At 49.4% G+C, this 20,123-nt stretch overlaps 8 protein-coding genes across 8 annotated transcripts; 3 read left to right on the plus strand and 5 right to left on the minus strand.

Annotated features, from left to right (window-relative positions):
* Positions 1 to 134: 134 nt before the first annotated feature.
* On the plus strand, positions 135 to 2,028 carry N7520_001875 (putative CTP synthase; the record flags this gene model as incomplete). Its single annotated transcript, XM_057135810.1, has 3 exons — positions 135 to 159; positions 247 to 382; positions 444 to 2,028. The coding sequence occupies 3 exons, from the start codon at positions 135 to 137 to the stop codon at positions 2,026 to 2,028; spliced, it is 1,746 nt and encodes a 581-aa protein (XP_057001746.1).
* A 677-nt stretch (positions 2,029 to 2,705) lies between these two features.
* On the minus strand, positions 2,706 to 3,897 carry N7520_001876 (J domain-containing protein; the record flags this gene model as incomplete). The annotated part of the gene is made up of 3 exons (XM_057135811.1): positions 2,706 to 3,197; positions 3,249 to 3,773; positions 3,853 to 3,897. 3 exons carry the CDS (start codon positions 3,895 to 3,897, stop codon positions 2,706 to 2,708), a joined length of 1,062 nt encoding a protein of 353 aa, XP_057001747.1.
* A 270-nt stretch (positions 3,898 to 4,167) lies between these two features.
* N7520_001877 (DNA-directed RNA polymerase I subunit RPA43) lies at positions 4,168 to 5,349 on the plus strand (the record flags this gene model as incomplete). The annotated part of the gene is made up of 1 exon (XM_057135812.1): positions 4,168 to 5,349. The coding sequence occupies one exon, from the start codon at positions 4,168 to 4,170 to the stop codon at positions 5,347 to 5,349; it is 1,182 nt and encodes a 393-aa protein (XP_057001748.1).
* Positions 5,350 to 6,174: 825 nt separating this feature from the next.
* N7520_001878 (uncharacterized protein) lies at positions 6,175 to 7,408 on the plus strand (the record flags this gene model as incomplete). Its single annotated transcript, XM_057135813.1, has 2 exons — positions 6,175 to 6,189; positions 6,233 to 7,408. 2 exons carry the CDS (start codon positions 6,175 to 6,177, stop codon positions 7,406 to 7,408), a joined length of 1,191 nt encoding a protein of 396 aa, XP_057001749.1.
* Positions 7,409 to 7,984: 576 nt separating this feature from the next.
* On the minus strand, positions 7,985 to 9,761 carry nfr1 (putative AIF-like mitochondrial oxidoreductase (Nfrl); the record flags this gene model as incomplete). The annotated part of the gene is made up of 3 exons (XM_057135814.1): positions 7,985 to 9,224; positions 9,283 to 9,475; positions 9,539 to 9,761. The coding sequence occupies 3 exons, from the start codon at positions 9,759 to 9,761 to the stop codon at positions 7,985 to 7,987; spliced, it is 1,656 nt and encodes a 551-aa protein (XP_057001750.1).
* Positions 9,762 to 10,341: 580 nt separating this feature from the next.
* N7520_001880 (uncharacterized protein) lies at positions 10,342 to 14,406 on the minus strand (the record flags this gene model as incomplete). Its single annotated transcript, XM_057135815.1, has 3 exons — positions 10,342 to 11,479; positions 11,530 to 13,998; positions 14,057 to 14,406. 3 exons carry the CDS (start codon positions 14,404 to 14,406, stop codon positions 10,342 to 10,344), a joined length of 3,957 nt encoding a protein of 1,318 aa, XP_057001751.1.
* Positions 14,407 to 15,229: 823 nt separating this feature from the next.
* On the minus strand, positions 15,230 to 17,283 carry N7520_001881 (arrestin (or S-antigen), N-terminal domain protein; the record flags this gene model as incomplete). Its single annotated transcript, XM_057135816.1, has 5 exons — positions 15,230 to 15,946; positions 16,015 to 16,578; positions 16,632 to 16,844; positions 16,894 to 17,007; positions 17,065 to 17,283. 5 exons carry the CDS (start codon positions 17,281 to 17,283, stop codon positions 15,230 to 15,232), a joined length of 1,827 nt encoding a protein of 608 aa, XP_057001752.1.
* An 825-nt stretch (positions 17,284 to 18,108) lies between these two features.
* Positions 18,109 to 19,560, minus strand: N7520_001882 (triglyceride lipase; the record flags this gene model as incomplete). Its single annotated transcript, XM_057135817.1, has 9 exons — positions 18,109 to 18,134; positions 18,184 to 18,455; positions 18,512 to 18,641; positions 18,708 to 18,746; positions 18,801 to 18,889; positions 18,941 to 18,942; positions 18,995 to 19,004; positions 19,067 to 19,307; positions 19,362 to 19,560. 9 exons carry the CDS (start codon positions 19,558 to 19,560, stop codon positions 18,109 to 18,111), a joined length of 1,008 nt encoding a protein of 335 aa, XP_057001753.1.
* Between the last annotated feature and the right edge of the window lie 563 nt (positions 19,561 to 20,123).

A 20,123-nucleotide genomic window follows, 5' to 3' on the forward strand; every position in this document is an offset into this window, starting at 1 on the left:
ACGTGGTCACCCAATTAGGCTTAGCGTGGCGATTTTCACCGCGGCGCAAATCTCCATTTTCTTTCTGCTTTTTTGCCGTGTCGCCCAGTTCTTCGCGCACTGGTCCATTCTGCTTTGCTCTGCTTGCCGGCAAGATGAAGTACGTTTTGGTTTCTGGAGGTAAGATTGTCATGTTCCAATCATTCAAAAAAATAAAAAAAACTATCCATTGGGAAACATTAAGCTAATTCATCGCCCCTCGTGCAGGTGTTATCTCCGGCGTGGGCAAAGGCATTATTGCCTCTAGCACTGGCCTGCTTCTCAAGACGACTGGTTTGGCGGTCACCAGTATCAAGATCGACCCCTACATCAACATCGATGCGGGTACTATGGCCCCCACCGAGTCAGTATCTGCGATCCCACGTCTCGATTGAACCCGTTGACTCACCGGTGTAATTCTACAGACACGGTGAGGTCTATGTCACAGATGACGGCGGCGAAATGGACCTCGACCTGGGCAACTACGAGCGTTACCTCCTCACCACCCTGACCCGCGATCACAATATCACCACCGGTAAAATCTACCAGCACGTCATTAACCGTGAGCGGATTGGCCACTACCTTGGTAAGACCGTGCAGGTCGTGCCCCACGTTACCGATGCCATTCAGGACTGGATTGAGCGTGTGGCCCGCATCCCCGTTGACGAGTCTGGGGCGGAGCCAGATGTCTGCATCATTGAGCTCGGTGGTACCGTTGGAGATATCGAGAGTGCCCCCTTCATCCACGCTCTGAGTCAGCTCCAACGTCGCGCTGGCAAGGGCAACTTTGTCCAGATCCACGTTTCCTACGTGCCCGTGATTCCTCCGGGTCCTGGTGGTGAGCAGAAGACTAAGCCCACCCAGCGTGCCATGAGTGATGTGCGCAGCGCCGGCTTGAACCCCGATCTGATTGCCTGCCGTTGTGAACTGCCCCTGGAGGCTTCCACGATCCAGAAGATCGCCAACATGTGCTCCATGGAACCCCACCAGGTTCTGGGTGTGCACAACGTCACCACTACATACCACGTGCCTATGCTTCTGGAGAAGCAGAACCTGGTTGGCACCATCAGCAACCTCCTTAGCCTCCAGACCTCTCTTCCCCCAGCCCCTGCTGACCGCATTGAGTCTGGCAAGCGCATGTGGGAAGACTGGTGCGAGCTCGCCCGTGGCCAGGAATTCGTCCACGATACTGTCTCCATTGCGCTGGTCGGCAAATACATCACGCTCCACGACGCCTACATCAGTGTGTCCAAGGCGCTCGAGCACGCCGCTATGTACTGCCACAAGAAGGTCGAGATCGTCTGGGTCGACGCCTCGCACCTTGAGGAGGAAACCAACTCGCCGGCCGAGTACCACAAGGCGTGGCACGCCGTCTGCACCGCCGACGGTGTCCTCGTGACAGGCGGATTCGGCAACCGAGCCACCGAGGGTAAGATCAAGGCGATCACCTGGGCTCGTACCCAGAAGAAGCCCTTCCTCGGTGTTTGTCTCGGTATGCAGCTGGCTGTTCTCGAGTACTGCCGCAACGTTGCGGGCATTGAGGATGTTGGCAGCGAGGAGCTCCACCCCAACGCCAAGAACCACGCTATCGTGTACATGCCCGAGGTCGACAAGGATAAGCTCGGAGGCACCATGCGTCTGGGCAAGCACCCTTGTATCTTCCAGGAGGGAACCGAGTGGTCCCGTCTGCGGGCCATGTACGGACCCACCACCACTCAAGTGGAAGAGCGTCACCGTCACCGTTACGAGGTGAACCCGGCCATGATCGACCAGATCGAGAAGGCCGGTCTCTCGTTCATTGGAAAGGACATTATGGGTGAGCGTATGGAGATCGTCGAGATCAAGGATCACCCCTGGTTCGTCGGTGTCCAGTTCCACCCCGAGTACCTCAGCCGTGTGTTGAGCCCCAGCAAGGCTTTCCTGGGTTTCTTCGCTGCCGCTGCTGGATGTCTGGATGAGGTTACTGCGGCTGTTAATGCCGGTCAACGCAGCATTGGAAGAAAGCAATAGGGGATTGATCACTGATTACATTGGAGTTTAATGGAAAAAAACAGGTTATAGAGTACAAATGAACACAATGAATGTTTTAATCATGCAGACTTCCCACATGTGCAGACGTAATCCATGCATTAAACGGGTTCCATCCACATGTGCATGGATGGGGTAGACATGTAAGATGTAGGATGATAGCTTATGGATTAAAGATTATATCATTAGTATTGATTCTAATTTCTACTAGGCATTCGGACTTTTTCGATTCAGGTATCGCATGTATATTTCAACAAGTATTCACTAAGTTGCCTTACCGAATGAATGTCCAAAACTCCCATTGTAACCGGCTATATATCTTTAGTAACCCAATAATATCGAATGGTAGACAGCTGGGCAGGAATAAATACCCTATACTTTAGACCGGGAAACGAGTGTCACAAGACCATTGTGCCCACCATTATCGGGAGCAGGACTAAAAAACCGGGATCCTCTAGGGCAACAATTTCTCTACCCAACTGTCTCATTCATGTACCGTGTCAGGTAGTAATTTCATGGCCTTTACAATTCAATTCATGTCCATGGATGTTGTCCAACCCGCCGACCCTACGTAGGATAAGATAGGAATAACATGTGCATAGTCTTTATATGATTTTAGTATACCTCTAACAAAAATATGTAATACATTATTTGAATATTTACTCGGTCGTCCCCTCCGCCTTTCGTCGTTCTACGACCTGCGCGACAGCACGCTGGACTTCAGGACCAGACCTAACACCCCCAAGAATCAACCCTTCTTTCATACCCCTCCTCAACGCAGACACACTCTCCCGATCCCCGCGATACGGCGCCAATCCCAGCTGTAGCAGACGAGTGGCCTCGGCATCCGCCGCCCTAGTCGCTGTCACAAGTTGACCCATTCGCTGCATGGTTTGCGGGGAGATCTTGTCACCACCACTTTCGGCATTCTTACTGCCCGGCGGAGCGGCCTGGGAAATGAAGATGTGGAGGGTGATAGACGCGCGTCGGGCAAGTGTGAGGATCTGGAATGGGAGAAGGTAGAAGGTGTTTTCGGGGAGAAGGGATTGGATCATATCAGGGAGGTAGGTTGTTGGCATGAAGACAGTTTGGTTTTGGGTGATCATGGTAAGTTCGAGGGTGAGCAGTGCGGCAAAGGTATAGAAACGCCACTTGGAACAGCAATTAGATATTGCACTTAACAGTGATGTGGGCTTACTTACGTAGCGACCCCAATTCGGCCACCAGAGCCAGTTCAATACTATCATCGTCATGAATCCGCCCACATATTGGGGTAGGACGGACTTGACTAAAGAGTGCATCACGAAGTCGCGCATTGTTTTCTGGTCTCCCCAGCCATGCATGTCGGGACCGAAGCGGTCGTATGCGAAGCGCTTCATGGGGTCCACGAGGGTCTCCTGAGCTCGGCGCAGGAACATGAAGTAGGCGTCTGATCCGGCCTCCATGCCGGATTTATCTGGGTGGTGCTGCGCTGCGAGCCGGCGGAACCGGGACTTGATTATGCGCTCATCGGCGAAGGGGGATACGCCTAGGACCTGGTAATAGTCCCCTGCTAATTGGACCTGGTGGAAGGTCTCGTAAAGGGTGTAGAGAAGGTAGGTGACGATCACGAAGATGAAGATCCGACGGCGATGACGCTCATACCGCGGGGTTTGGGGCATGGGGCGAGGTTCGCCTGCTCGAATGGTGATGCCATAGTAGACGGTTTGCAGGATGTTTGTTGCGTACTATGTATCTGTTAGAGGGGCTTATCAAAAGGCAGCGGAGATGTGTATTCTCCGCATCTGTTTGAAAGTATCCACATACATTTGGGAGAATGGCCCACCCAATAAAGGGGAGTAATGATGCCATGACGGATCTAGTTAAAGAAAATCAATCTCCAATCCAGCACATTCCAGACAACCAAATTTTCGAGCACAAGGTTGACTGGAGTTAAACTGTTGAAGTTCCACCTATGCTGGTTCGCGCGTAACTTGTCTACTTCTCGTCACCGCCCGGATCCACCGCCTTCCTCTCTCATCAGCAAAATGCAAGATGAAAAAAAAGTTTCTTATATCAAAAAAAAAAGACCGACCCCGATCACTCCCCACAGCTCGCCGGAGCAGCTCAATTGCGCCCATAATGGCTGACGCAATGGATATCGACAGCTCCCCAGCGATTGCCACAGAGGTTGAGCGCAAGCGCAAGCACAAAAAGCAGGAAGCTTCGTCTCCAACGAAAAAGCGCAAATCCGACTCCAAATCTAAAAGCAAGAAGGCCGCTACAGAAAACTCCGACCCTAACCCCGAGTCCCCCTTCTCGCTCACAAAGGCTACCCTCTACCTGCCTTTGGCTCCTATCTCTATCTCGCCTACCCATGCGCTGGCCTCGCTGCAGGCGGAGCACCTCGCCCCGCTGCTCTTGACCTACTACCCACCGCTTAAGGGTGTGGTTATGGCCTACTCGAACGCCTCGATCTCCAGCTTCCCACCTTCATCGACACCGAAGCAGTCCACGGACCACAACCCGGCACAGTTGACTCTCGCCAAGACTGCCGACGAGTACGGTGTTCTCTACGTCTACCTGACAGCGACCTTCCTCGTCTTCCGTCCCAAGCGCGGACAGACCCTGGACGGTTGGGTGAACGTTCAATCGGAGGGCTTCCTCGGAGCCGTTGTCTTTAACCTGTTCTCCGTCGGCATTGAGCGCAAGCGACTCCCCACAAACTGGACCTGGGTACCACCAGGTGAGGAGGGCGAGAACACTGAAGACAGCACCAGTGGAACTGTCAACGATGCGACTACGGATGAGGAATCAGGATCTAACGAGAAGGCCTTTTTCGACGCGGAGAAGGAACACTTCCAGCCCGCCGCGCTGGCTGCGGACGAGCTTGACATCGGTGCTGATGAGGAAGAGGAGGAGGCTGCTTCTGGCCACTTCCAGTCTGTGTCTGGGCACAGGGTACGCGGGAATGTGCGATTCCGCGTTGTCGATGTCGACGTCATTCCCGGTTCGGAGCGGGAGCGTGGGTTCTTGAGTATTGAGGGTACGATGTTGGACTCTGTTGAGGAGGAGAAGCTCGCTCAATCGGAGCACCAGGGTCAATCTGTTCCTATGGCTTTCTTCTCTGGCTCATCAGACAAGAAGTCGAACCGGGTGATTCCTATCTCGGTGTCACCGCCGGCCGAGTCGGTGCAGGTGGTTGATGTTGAGTTGGAGCCGAGCCAAAAGACCGAGAAAAAGGAGAAGAAGGAGAAGAAAGAAAAGAAGGAGAAGAAAGAGAAGAAGGAAAAGAAAGAGAAGAAGTCAAAGAAGGAGCAATAGGGTCTGTATACTTGAGCCGACAGAGTGTCTCTGTTGGGTGTTTTTGATATTCTACTACATTTTGACATTTACATCCGCGGTGGGCGTTCCGGTTAAAAGAATTATAGCTATGCAATGTGTACATGTGAATTGAAAATCAACTTAAATTATCTTATACCCTGAGAGCTTCTGAGTACGTAATTTAGAGTGCTCTACCCCTGATCACCTACTCTTCCTCTCCTACTTAGGTTTTTATTACTTGATCTTCTGTAATATCTCGTAGATTCTCTCCTAATATATTGGTTGAGCATTCGAAGGAGTCTCAAAAAGGACGATTCCCAAGGATAAGTAATGTATCAAAGAGATGAACCCCTCTCTTACTTGGGTACACTGTAGACTTTTTGGCAAAACTTTTTCATTTATTCCAGATCAATACTTATTCTTTTGGAGAGTCCACTGACTGCTTCACTAATATAGTAGGAAAGAAAGTGGAAGACCAATGTAGAGACTAGGTTGGAGGCTGCCATGGTACTTTGGCCAAAGTAATAAGAGGTCATAGATTAAATATCAATCCTAAGTCCGGCGCGCTTTCCATATAGCAGTTGGTCCCAGGTTTAATCCTACCATTTCTGCCTAGTTCCAGGCAGCTGGTCGCTTTTTCGACCGCTCAACAGGTGCCGATTCCCTAGTTGGACTGGTCATTTTCATAATCTTGAGCTTAAATACTTTCCCCCGACCTTTCCTTTCAAGTATTTCAACCTTTTCTTTTGCTCAAGCATCTGCTTGGACCTCTTATAATCATTCATAAAAAGACATTCCTGCAACTGACAATCACGGTGACTCACCATGCCTAAGCGAAAGGTACGGAAAACCAGCTCTGGCAGCTCATCCTTGTCAAAGACAGCGTTCAGGAAAATTTGTCGCGAACTTGAAGAATCCCTTGGCAAAGATAACGGGATCGCCTGAGTTTGCCTGCGGGGGTAATATTCCTGTCAAAGCTGAAGCCAACCTAGAAGGTCAGACCAGAAAGGTGTCCAATCCGGTCACTATTTGCTTCTGGAAGACAGATGATAGCCCGAAGAAACTTGTTCTTCCCCTCGAAGACCCAAGTAGCACCAGCCTTTCCCAGATAGTTGCGGATTGTGAGCCCGCTGGGTTTGGCAGAGGGAAAGAAAATGTCCTTGATCTTGAATACCGCCGGGCTGGGAAGCTTGATCCTAGTAAGTTTATTACGAGCTTCAATCTAGCAGACTTTCGTCTCCTTGAAACAATTGAGCAGATCCTTGCTCCTCCTTTGGCTCCAGATCAGGATGAGTATCCTTACACGCCTCGACGCATTCAAGCTGAGCTCTACAAGCTCAATGTCTACTCGGGCCCGTCGGGTCTCTTTCAGAAACATGTTGATAGTCCACGTTCAGAAAACCAAATCGGGTCCCTAGTTGTGTGTCTGCCATCGCCATTTAAGGGCGGAAACTTGATCATTCGGCACGGAGGGAAAGAAATGGATTTTGATTGGGAACGCCGCAGCGCAAATACAATCCAGTGGGCCGCTTTCTACAGTGATTGTGAGCACGAGATCAAGACCTTTACTCATGGCGACCGCATCACTTTGACCTACAATCTGTTCATCAATGATATCAGGAAGCCACTCACGGCAGAATCTCCTAGTCCTTTCATCAATCCAGAGGCTTTTCCCTTGTACGAAGATTTGAGAAATATCCTAGAGATGCCCGGGTTCATGACGTCCGGTGGTGTGTTGGGGATATTTTGCTCTCATGCCTATCCACACACATCACACAGCGCCCAACGGTTGCTTCCCCAGAGGTTGAAAGGCAAAGACTTCGCAGTTTACAGTATCCTGGGATCGCTTGGTATCAAGGCTGAAATCCTCCCCGTGCTGATTGAAGAAGATGAGGATTCGAGTGAGGGGAGCTCATCATCCTCAGACACAGAGGACTATCTCATATACCAGAGCGTGGGTAAAAAAGTACACATAGGAAGCCACTTGAAGGAGTATTTTAATACCAGCAATTTTGAAGAAGAGTCACTGTCCACAATGAGTATCAATTACCTATTCTAAGACCATATAATAGTGGTACTAACTTCATGTGCCAGCTCGTCAAGGAAAGCTGGCAAACAAAGAATTACTCTAAGGCTATATATAACATGGCTTTTCAGACCGCAGCATCGAGAGCTTGCAATAGGTTTCTTGACTTATGGAAATGAGGCTTCCTTGAGCGAGGCTTATCCTTTCGCTGCGATTATGGCAGTTATACCTCCATGGACTTAACGTCAGAAGGAGATCAAGAATGCTCAAGCCGAGTGAGCCGATTGTTGTCAATAGCTACTTTTGCTTGCAAGCGTGAATCGTGATTACCTTGCTTAACAAGAAAGCGGACAAGCCAGGTCAGAATGTGTGAAATTGATAATAAGTGCCATGGAGAGAGAAGCGCATAATGGACGGAAGAGCTAGCTATCGGATCGTAACAGTTAGGAAGTTTAATCATACCAAATACAATTACTTGCTTCATTACCAAGACATTGCGTGGAGACTGATTAGGGTATTCCAAGCTATTTGAAGTCGTATACATAACTTTGGTCTACCCTCCAGTCATAATTAAGACTTCCAATATCAATCAATTTAGAACCTAATCCTCTATTTCACCTGTAACACATCCAAGCCCCCAACAATTTCCTTCTTCCCAGGCATTTTCCCCCTCCTCATTAACTCTGCCGACTGACTCATCACAGGATCAGTCCCCATAGTAGCAACAGCAACAACCACATCCCCACTAGTATAGTATGCGACAAACTTCCCATTCTCCGGCTCACCCTTCAAAACCACATCATCGTACCCATTCACCGTATTTCCACAGTACCGCAGCTGAGCCCCAAGCGCAGACCAGAAGATCGGGATAAATGGTTTAGGCGGGAGAGAAGAGATCGGCGAATGTTTCGCATGAATAATCGCACGCGCAACAGCCCGCCCAGCATTCTGCGCTACATTCCAGTGTTCAATTCGGACGGGCTTTCCATCTCCACCTGGACCGTTATAAGGGTATGTAGCTATGTCGCCGATAGCGAAGACAGACTCATCGAGGTCTGGAACGACGAAGTTGGAATCTGTAGCGATAGATCCGTCCTTTTGGAGAGAGATTGAGCTGTTGTCTTGAAGGAAGTCTGTTGCGGGACGGACGCCAACGCCGAGAATGACTAGGTCGGCTGGGAGGACGGTTCCGTCTTTTAGATGGACTGCGCCGACGGTGTTAGGCTTTGACGAGGAAGGTGTGGCCTTTTCCACGCCGGCGGAGAGCTTGAATGAGACTCCGCTCTTTTCGAGGTTCCGCTGGAAGATCTGGCCGACTTTGGCGCCCATTACTCGTTCTAGTGGGACGCTTTCCATTCCGACGATTGTGACGTTGTGCTCTTTGCCGGCAAGTGCGTTTCCGACTTCCATGCCGATGAATGAGGAGCCGATTACCACTACCTGCTTCTTCTGGTCGCCTGTTGCTTCTAGGATGGCTTGGACGTCTGCGACGGTGCGCAGGGGGAAGATGTTTCGCAGCTCATTGTCCTTGAAGCCGGGTAGTGGAAGTGAGCGCGGGATTCCTCCTGTTGCTATGACGAGTTTCGTATAAGTGATAGTCTTTCCTGATGCCGTAGAGAGACGCTTCGATGGAAAATCTACGGCTTTGACTTCGTCGACGAGTTTCTCGATGCCTGCCTCAGCATACCATTCAGATGGACGCCAGAGAATCTTGGATGCGTCTGGGATGAGCGCCTTGGACAATTTCGTGCGGTCGATCACATATTCTGGCTCCATGGAGATAATAGTGATATGGCCTGGGTATTTACGTTCGCGGAGAGCTTGGACTAAGCCAATTGTTCCGCTTCCACTGCGCATTTTTAGTATTCCAAGGGTTGGACCTCGATGTAGATTTTGGATGTACTGACCCTCCCACAATGACGATCTTCTCATCTGAGTTGGATACACTGCACCGACCGACTGGGTTCCTCTGTCCAGATTTAATATCGGCTTCTGTAGCACTGACGTAGACTGCTCCGTCCTTTTCGAAGACGTCGAATTTATGCAAGGCATTTAGAGCGGGTGCATCTTCGACATCTCCAGTGCTGACGTTAAAGCACGCTGTTACTCATTAGTATCATTTCGACAAAATAATTTGTTAAGCCCAGTTTGTATTAAACATACCTCCATGCCAAGGGCAGGTGATTCTCCCATCCGGCGCCACAACTCCATTCTTCAACGGTGCACCATAATGAGTACACCGTGGACTCAACCCATGGATCTTGCCATCCAGATTGACAAGCAAAATCTTTCCATCGGGCACACCTTCTACCTCAACTTCGATTTTTTCGGTGGTCTTCAAGTCCCCAAAGGAGGCTAGGCCTTTAAGTTTGTATTCTTGAGCCATGTTGGTGTTAAGCGAGGAGAAAGGGCGGATGGAAAATTGGTGGGAACAATGCGGGGTTGAGGTTCGAAATAGTGATGTGAAATGATTATATCGAGCTTGATATGGAATGGATTGAGTATAGCTACTGGCAAGACAACTTATGTGTAGTCTTTGTAAATATATTGAGTTGATTGGCAAAGGGCGGAACATGGAGCGGGGGAGGAGAAGAGGGGAAGACATAATGGAATCAATTGCTGCAGGTAATTGCGATTAAATACTGGTTGTACAGGTATACTTTACCCAGTAACTTGAAATGAACTGGTGATGCAGTAGACGTAGGGTGACATCACCCCGAGCCAATCATTCAACTGGTTTAGTCACCCCTTCATACCCACGGATTAGATTTAGTCATTTTGGTGGCATCATGAACTAGGAAATAGTAATGCTTTGCATTAAGAAAGAAACCATTAGATTTGTGCGCGGCGTAATGCCAAAAATTGTTGATAAGATACAGCGAATGGTTATCAATTGCATAAAATGGGAAATAAGGGTTGACTTGAGCCAATCACATGACTAGATCAGGAAGAAAATGGTAGAGAGCTCAAAACTTGCGCGACAAGCGCTTCTTGTTCTTCTTCTGGCTGACCTGGGGACTGACGCTGACTTCGGTCATGCGCTGCATTTTGATCTGTCGTACAGGGGTACTATCGTCAGCAGCGGGCTTCGAGACCCCCTCGGGTTCATCATTTGGTGCCTCGTCCGTGGGCTCAATGGGACCGGGGCTTGTGAGGTCCACAAGTTCAGACATCTGTGATGAAGGGACCTCGGAGGACGGAAGAACAGCACGGGACTTGGAACGGATGGATGATGCGGGAGATTCAGTATTTGTTTTGGACGATGCCTTTGATTTCTTGGACTTCTTGGAGCGACGTTCTGGTTGGGCACTCGGAGGGGGTTTGTCCGAGAATCGCGAGCTGGATGGAGGGGGGGATGGGTTCGGAGACGGATCGAGGCTTTGGTTACTATGAAGAAGACTGTCTTTATCTTCTTCTATGTCGTGTTTCGCATGCTCTGCGTCGTCTTCCAGATCGGAGTTTTCGTGAGAAGGCGTGCGCAGGATATCTTCCCATGATTGAGAAACCCTTCGTGTGTCGGAACTTTCTTCAACAGCAACCCGCGTAGGGACAGGCGGTGGGTGAGACTGATCCGAATTGGCACCGGCTGGGTTATGAACCTGTGAGATTAAGGAATCCGGTCCAGAACCGTTGACTCCAAGAACTTGGGGCTCTTCAATAACCTGGCGATCGTGCTCCTCGGAGTGAGATTGATCGTGGGACATGGTTTCATTGGCGGATAAAAAGGAAAGCGTCGAAATTTCCTGGTTGGAGATGTCGAGCATAGATTGCGCCTCGCCGACAAGAGTGTGACCATCGAGATTGCTCTCTTCGCCTTCATTGCCGAAACGCAATCTCGTGCCCGGAGATGACCGCGCAGAATGAAATCCCGAGAAAGATGGTGACGGTACTGGAGGGCTGTCACTAGTTTCATCTTCGATGCCTTGGTCTAGAGTTGCACGTCGCAGCACGATGCCGGGAGTGTGAATAGACGTGACGTCGGAGAGCCTTTGCGGAGATTCGCTGGCGGTGACTAGAGTGACAAATGTCGTTTCATCAAGGTCCATGTCGTCCAAGGGAGGGGCCAGCTGGGCGTTCGGCATCGAATCCGCAACTACGGAGATACTTGAAGCGAGTAAGCATTGGCAACCAAAACCCGAGGTCAATTTACTGACATGCTATCTTGTTGCACGACATTTTTATCCTTCTCTTTCTCCTCATCTTTCTCCTTCTCACTGCCGGATTCATCGCTGGAGTCATCCGATTCATCATCCGAGTCATCATCCGAGTCATCGTCTACAGTCCGTGGCGCAGGTTTTAGAAGCTTTGGATCGCTGAGTTCCGCATAGACAAGCTCGCGATAGCCGTCGTCATCCTCTTCATCGTCATCAAATCCAGGCATCTCGAAGCCGCTGTACTGACGGGGTTCGTCTCCTTCGTCATCCTCAGGGTTTTTCTTTGGTCTCCGATCGCGTACTGCTAGTCGAACATGAATGGCATCCTTGTCAACCTTTTGAACTTCGGCAACTCTGTACTCGGACATACGGGGCTGCCAATTTGTCGCCTTAGACATATCTAGTTGGCGAAAAGCGATGATAGCACCAGGTTTTGCTTCACTCTCAAGCAACTCCGGGACAGAACTTGAGTCGGTGGGAAAGACAGGAAGATCATCGACCATCGGTTCTTCTCCACGTCTTTTCTTGTTGACAGACGGGGTGGGCTCGTTATAGTTGTGGAAGGCAACCTGTCCGTACTCGTAGCCTTCAGCTCCTTGGTATGCATTGTAGAGCTCGTCTCCATAATGGGCCTCATCATACTGGCCCTCTTCTCCATATTGGCCCTCTTCTCCATACTGGCCCTCATCATACTCCTCGGCTTCCTCGTAGACCTGGACTCTTTGCTTGCGTTTGCGCTTCTTGTTCCAGCCCATCCGCTCCCGAATCAACGCATTCGCTTCCGCATCCCAGCGGTTCTTAAAGGGGAACGGTGGTGCCGTTAGGGGAATATCTTCAAATACGCATTCTGTAGCTTTGATATTGAGTTTGTCTTCCCAGTTAGAACCATCATCGCTCTCCTCGACGGGCAATTCTTCTTCGACGGGCACTTTCTCAGCTCGCTTTTTGTGAACTTTGCTGGCTTGGGCCGCTAGCTTTCTCATGGTCTTCTCTTCGTCTTCTTTTGTCTTTGGCGTGCGTACTCCAAGAGACCCGAAAAGCAGTCGTCGCGAACTTGCGATATCCAAGGTACGGCGATTTGCGCGTTCGGTTTCAGGGGTTTCGGTTTTGGACTCTTCAACAGCAGGTTCAGGGACCGCAGGTGCGGAGACGGTAGAAGTGCGCGGGGGAACATTTTCCTTTTCAGATGTCCCTTCAAGATCAACACCGCAGGCTGCAAGGTCTCGTAGAAGTTGCTGCCGTTTGGCTTCAAATTCTTTCTGTTCTAGCTCTTTCTTTTCCGCCTTCTTTAATGCAGGGGACATGATGTGTGACTCCTCAGGGAAGTGGAAGCCTCCGTTTTTCTCTTCCCAGGCGCGCAATACAGAAAAGTCTGCGTCGGCAGGGAGCACGCCAACCTCTTTAAGCTTGGAAAGACGGCGACGAAGCTTGAATCGATTGTTGCTTTTCTTGGTCCGTATGGTACCCTGACCAGGAGGTGCCATAAGGGAGCTTCGTGCTTTTTTTGGGGCGGGCTTTTCGTCCTCGGACGAGGAGTCATCGGAACTAGAATCAGACGAAGATGAGCTCGATGAATCTGACTGTTCATCCTCCGAAGGTTCTTCTGCGGATGAAGATGCTGCGTTTGATCCAGTGGAGCCTTCTTGCGATTCATCAGAATCGGAATCGGAATCGGAATCAGAATCAGAATCAGAATCAGAGTCGCTGTCAGAGTCGGAGCCACATTCGGAGTCGGATAATTCAGGTAAACTATCTTTGACTTCAGTTTTGCCGATTTGGGCGAGTTGCGGCTCTTCTGGGAATAAGTCTCCTCTATTAAACCTCACAGCCTTGGAAACCCTAGGTGAAGATTCGTCACCTCGCGAGCGTTTACTGGACAAAGATGAAGCGCCCACCACAGATCCCCCCGGAAGTGTACTCGCAGAACCTGGTCTGTTACCCGCAGAGGTAGGACGTCCCGTCGAAATATCAGCAACTTGTTGGCTTTGGTTCCGAATATCAACGAATTGTGAAGCGGGCTCTTCAAATTCCTCCTTCAAGGCCTTGAGCTCACTCTCGAGCTCATCTTCCTCAGGTTCATATTCGTCTACATCCTCACTGTCCTCATCCGCCGAGTGATCAATGGGGTGTCTGATTACAGTGCCCATAGACATGTCATGCTCCACGGGCAGGATCGAGAGCTCCTTTCCGAATCCGGGGTCAGTTGGTGGTAGCCACTCCCTGTCGCCTTCCTCATCCTCATTCAAAGCTTCGTACGCATGTCCCGGGTCTTGGTCCCAGCTAGAAGAGAATGCAGTCCGGCGTTTCTTTCGAGGAGGAATCGTAATAGCGGGTCGGCTAGTGGTTGCGCGCTTGAGAAAGGGCAATCCAAATGGAACACCATCGATAAGGTGTTTGCCATCTGTAGCAATCTGATGACGACCACAAAGCCGCCTTGCGCGCAGATCGGCAAGCTGTAAAGCACGGATGCTATGGACATTGTCAGCAAAAGAGCCCAATAGAAAGAAGAAAGCCGAGGCTGACATACACAACTTCATCGCCATCACGAAGTAACCCCTCCACTTCCATAAAATGTAGACATTCCGATCCACAAACCTCCACTACATAATCTTCCAACCCCCACTGGCCACTGAACTCCGGATCAAAGACGCTGGGCTCCGTCTCGAGTGGCACAACCTCATTTATGTCTTCCAACAACTGAGCAATCGTGTATCCACCATTAGAAAACGCAACATTGGGGTTCCGAGACGAGGCAATCGCAGAAGTCGGAGCTGCGCTACGGGTCCCATATTCTCCTAACGAAGCGGCAGCCGTAGTCGTCCACAAAACCCGTGTAGCTGGCAGACCATGCCGTGAGATAATCAGATGAAGCCGCATGATGCGAATTGGTTGACTAAATCATCGGGACATGAAAGGGGGCTATGGTAAGGCGTGTGTTGTCACGACGAGTTTGCGCGTTAAATTTCGAGCGGGTGGAAGATAAGAGCGCGGATTTTGGTGTTTTCTTGAGCGTTTCGTCCGGTGGTAATATCCCTGAGATGTGGATTATTTGAAGAGCGTGAGATAGAGACCCAAAAAACTGGAAGAGATGTGCTGAATACAGAAAGCTAGACCAGCAAAGACGCCTCGTGCAGCTCCAAACCTGGAGATACGCTAGCCAGGTTGGGTTACGTTGTTGCCTGAGGCGCAACTGATCGCCGTGAACTAAAACCATTCGATCTATATGGAGGACACTCAGTTGATCTCAACAGGGGAATACGCCGCTTTTTGTATTATGATTGAAAATAGCAAGAAAAAACTTTCACAATGTTCATATCTCGATTGCAGTTGGTCTTAGTGGAATAAAGAATTTTCTGAATACGCGAGCAAAGCTAGATATAACATTCAAGCTTTTTTGCATGCTTTGCAGAGTTGGTGGTAAAATATTAGTCTATTTAATTATTATCCATATGTACGAACCCGAAAAAGAACAAAAGGGAAATATGCCCAAATATCGTATGATCAAGACCAAATTACAATGATATTATGTAGCGTAATTTGAATGCGGTATCCAACTCCGCATGATGCAAAACCCTTCCAGAGGGCTAGAATATGCCCAAGAATATCGTCAGAAAAGGGTATCAGAGATGCAGGTGATAAGTATTGGCTGCAAGATATGTATTAGAGTGTGAAGCAGAAGATACGAGTCAGAGCTCCAAGCTTAAGTGGTAGGTCGTCTGTTCGGGCTCGGCACCGGTTTCCGGGAGGGTACGCCGAGGTTCATAGGGCGCAAACTATTCTGTGAGGGTCGGTGCTGGATGGTATGACTCGCGGCCCGGAGCTGACTATCCGCTATAGGCTGATACTGGGGAGGGCTTTCGTCGTCCACGGGATTCCGACGGACCTTCATCATGCTTTGGGAGCGCCTCACAGGGGAGTCAGGCGGGGAACCGGATATGGATTCAGGGGGCGTGGTGGGCAACATGTCGAAGGATTCGGAGGAAGAGCGGCCTTGGACCTCGAGATTGCTCTCCGGAGCAAGGAGTCCTTCACGCGTTCGGCCAGTTTCGGCTGGGAATTTGGCATCAGTTCCAGATTCCACTGTGCCCCGGGAGGAGGAGGCGTCTGGTGGGTGATACTCGCGGCGTGGTCCATCAACTGGGCTAAGATTATCTGCCATTGCATCCTCATAGCTTGGAGGTGCCTCATCATAGATGGCACTTGATTCCGCTGGTACAGGAACAGGTCCAGCCGGCCGGGGTGGCATTGGGGGTGGGGTATCAAGATTGTTTTCCGTTGGCCAAGTGGGCCGCGGTTTCATTTTGGAAGGTGATGGCTGCTGCGTTGCTGCTGCCATTGCATCCAAGAGGGCCTGAGGAGGAGCGATTCCAGAATAGACCTTGACTGGCATTCGCAGCGGAAGAACAATGAGTTGTGGCTATATAGATGTTAACGAGGGGCCATTGACGGGTGGAAAATAGGATAGGGACAAAGTTGCAAAGATACCTTCATATTTCCGGGCGTGCCATGAGTCAGGCCGACCCGTACCTCCAACTCATATCTCCGTTCAATGTTACATGTTTCGAAAGAAGGCGCTACCGAATTTGGTAAAGGCTGATTGTTCCACAAATTGGGATTGATGGCCCAGTCAGTGCCAACCTTGTCGTCCGGGTTTCCCAATGCAAGACCCATGTTGCTGCGACTCACAACAACCCAAGTATTGGTTTCTGTCCGCGTGATATCATGGGCAATAATTTTGGTGTGGGAAATCAGTTCAATCTGTAGCATTTGCAGGTAGATCATGTCCGGCGAATCAGTCAGCTTTGTGGCAATCAAACGCATTGGAACAGGCTCGTTGCATGTGAGAATAGAAGGATTTGGGAGTCGAGCATCCAGGGACACGCGAGGGGGCTCGGAATAGGCCTCTCGTATCGACGATCGGGAAAATAAATTCTTCTTCTGTTTCCCATTCGGGTATTTAGCAAATTGGTGTTGTCTTCGAGCGTATGTCTCCTCTTTAGGATTCCCAGTTCTCGGGGGTTCAATGGGGAGAAACATCATAGGCACAATCTGTAAAGTCGATCAGTCAGTCTGGTATGGAGGGCTGGAAAGAGATGGCGTACCGCTCGAATGTTTTCTTTGTAAAATTGAGGCCTGATGACGGTAGCTTTGACAAAATAGCGGATATCTGCCATGCCTGGGAATCCACTCAAAGATGGAGGGAGCGTCTTTTTGACATGTCGATTGGGATCGCGGGCCATCTCGACCCTTAGGCCAGTGAAATTGAGATTTGTGAGCATGCTATTATGGGCACTGCACGCATTGTTGAATGGGAACTAGATGGAAATTAGACCTCATCCAAAAGCTTGAGGTGGATATTTTCACCTTGAACTGAAAGGGATATTCATAAGAGCCCGCTGCGAATGTGTAGGACGTCGCCGCAGGTCCAGTTTGCACGACAGCTGGTGTAGGGAAGACGGTCGCAACCTTGTATAGGATCTGACTTGATGAGCCATTTTATTCCAGCAATACTTCTCATTTGAAATCCTGCCGTACCTTGTGAACCTCCAGCTCTGTTCGTTTCTTCTCAGAGTGCACATTTTGCGGATTGCGAGGTCCCGACAGCCTTGTGCGGCTTTCTCCTTCTAATTTGACTTGAATACCCGCAATGGCCGCTTCTGTCGGTAGGCGGAGCACCACGCGACCGGAGAGGGTGTCCAGGTTTGTGAAATGTGAGAGCTGGTTATCCAGCAAAACCGTGGCGGAGGCGGACATCGCGGCAAGCGCTCGGGCCGTAGCGGTTCGGCCTCCTTCGGGCGTAAGCTTGTCTGGATTCGCGGCTAGTCGAATTCCCTTTTCCGTGTGCGACAGCAGTTATTCCGCTCAATGGTGGATGAAAAGATCGGAGTGGGATGGTTGGAGAGGAAGATTAAATGCGAGGGAGCGGAGATGACGTTGGGGCCGCAGATCCGATCAACTGATGGGGCAGCTTTTATTCTGCCCTATAGTCCCACCATCGTCATGAAATGGATAAAGAATAGGGCAATGCTAGAGCTGCGCCTCACTGATACTCAGCCACGTTGGTCCACTGGATGAGAAAAAGCGTATCACTGACCAAAGTTACAAGTACAAGTATCCCTGGATCTTCACGACCGGAGCTCGGCATGATCTACAGGAAATCTTCAGCCCTTCATCAGGACTTAAACATCCAATATTGCCTGGTGGATTTTCAATCTTGATCAATGCAATGAAATAGAAATATATAAAACTGCATCACCATTGAGAGCTCAAATGGGTCAAAAAATGATGATGTAGGTACATGTCATGCCAACCAACCTTGGAAATGACTACATAGCCGGGCGCGCCAGGCACCAGTATTTCCACAGCCACGAAGAACCGGATATTTGGCCTGCAGTAAGACAGTGGCATGAAAGATGACTTGGTGTGGAAAATACACGAGATTAACAACTGCGAAAGCTGTGGATTATCTTAATAACTGTCGCCTAGTCTACTGTCCAGATCTAAAAGAAGATTCAGAGTTGGGTCTGTGCATCCCGTCGATCCCTAATGTTGACACTATACAAATTTCGGGACCCAAGATTAAAGACCTTCTTTCGCCAACATATCTTCGGCAAGGTTAGCATTGACAACTCAAGCTCAAGAGGATTTTCATACCTGCAATATCCAGATAAAATGCGATAGCATTGAATTTCCGTGGTTGTCCCATTACCTCCCCAGCTAGCCATTTCAATCGATTGCTCCAGTTGATAAGATCCAGATGATTAACTCCCATCAAAGTTCCTTTATATCCATTATCACCTCCCCAATGACTGCTCGCCACACTGACCAGACCATCATTGGGTCCTTCTATCTGGGCGAGGATCTTGTGAGATAAGCGGAACACGGACCAGATGCTAGGCTCAAATGCTGCACCATATGAAAAATATCTAGGGTTAATTGATTAGCCGAGTATATAGCCTTTAATCCTGACTTATATACACACCGAACATCTTCCAGATCCGGCGTATTTGGGTTGAAAGTCTCGGACATGTATTTCCTCGTCAGCTGACCAAACGCTCCCGTTTCGACACTTAGCCGATTCAATGCGTAGTAAATCTGAGGAAGGCGATCGGCTGGATAACAGAACAGGTCAATAAGAAGAAATTTCAAGAGCTTTTTAGAATTATGTATCAACAAACCTCCAATCTGGTCGAGGACGTAATCTGCCACAGCAGAACCTGGATCACGGTTTAGCTCAATTGACAGCACCTTGAAGCATTAGCTTTACACACCTCGATGTGGACTGGCAATTGTTGTTAATGATAGCACCTTGAATTTCTCTAGTCGAAGCCGACTGATCATGTATCGGGAGTCGAGGCCACTATGTTTGTTAGATTTCCGTATGATAGCGCACTTGTGTCTGATAGCTTACCCCTGCTCTTGGATTAGCACGAAGCTCAGTTCAAGAATGCAGAAAGTCCCTTACCATGCTATGACTGGACGAAAAGATGATTTATTAGCATGAGGATACCCATACATCCGGCGATACATCACATACGCGATAATATTGACATCTTTTCCCCGTGCCCCATCTTCGATTTCACGTCTTAATGCCTCAGCACGTTCTTCAATGGAAGCGGATGGGGGAACGGTAGCAGTGATGACATCAATTCCTTTAGCGGAGAGGGCCTCTTTAATACCCCGCCAGTACTGAACACCAGGGAGATAGGGACCAGCTAGGCGCAGTTCATCGAAGCCAAGCAACCCGTGGGCGAGAACGACTGGGTGTTTTGGAGCGGCTATCGAGAATTAGGATTGAAACATGTAGTCTATTAGTCTGGGATAATACGCACCATAGCTATCGCGAATCACCGAGTACTCATCATGGATAACATGGCCAAGGTCTTCCAAGCGTGGGTCAAGAATGGGTTTCAGTCTGCGCGAGGACGTGTGAAATGTGCGCCTTTTTGAGATGCCTATCGTCTGAATAAGGCGTCCACTTAGCATTTGTTTGGTAGAGATATTTGCACCAACCGCATATCCCATCATCATCTGTTGCGCGACGGTTGTATCAGAGACGGAATGACGCAACCCAGAAACATTGCCGTTGCTGCCTTAAGTTTTAGGTTTGTAATTGATCAACCAGCCACGATCAACCGCCTGTGTCTATGAGTTGCATGATTTAGTCGTTATCCGACTAGATCATCTTAAATAAAGCGCTAAAATAACCAAGAGTTCCGTTTGATAAGAAATGACCAATTCTCGAGCTACGCATTGGTTTCACCTGACATATCAGTAGGTGCCACCTATAGATCATGTTGTAGATTAATTTGTTGCAGTTTCCGGCCTCGAATGTTTACATTAATTAACATAGATGCATGGAATATCCAATTGACCCTTCAGTCCGATCATTGTATGGAGGTCTGATGGGGTTTAAAGCTCGTTGTGTAGACGTTTACATCGCGCACATGTAATGGTAGACCAGAGAGGCAAAACAAACAATATTGGTATTCGATTCTAATATTCAACCCTTTTGCAGGTTGTTGTTACAAAGTCACAACAGTGACAGTAGAAAAAGTGAAGATAAAGTCAGTAAAAACTCATATATCTCGAAT

Source organism: Penicillium odoratum (genome assembly GCF_028828045.1).
Source record: "Penicillium odoratum strain IBT 22623 chromosome Unknown utg000001l_segment0_segment0, whole genome shotgun sequence".
NCBI classification, from domain to species: Eukaryota; Fungi; Ascomycota; class Eurotiomycetes; order Eurotiales; family Aspergillaceae; genus Penicillium; species Penicillium odoratum.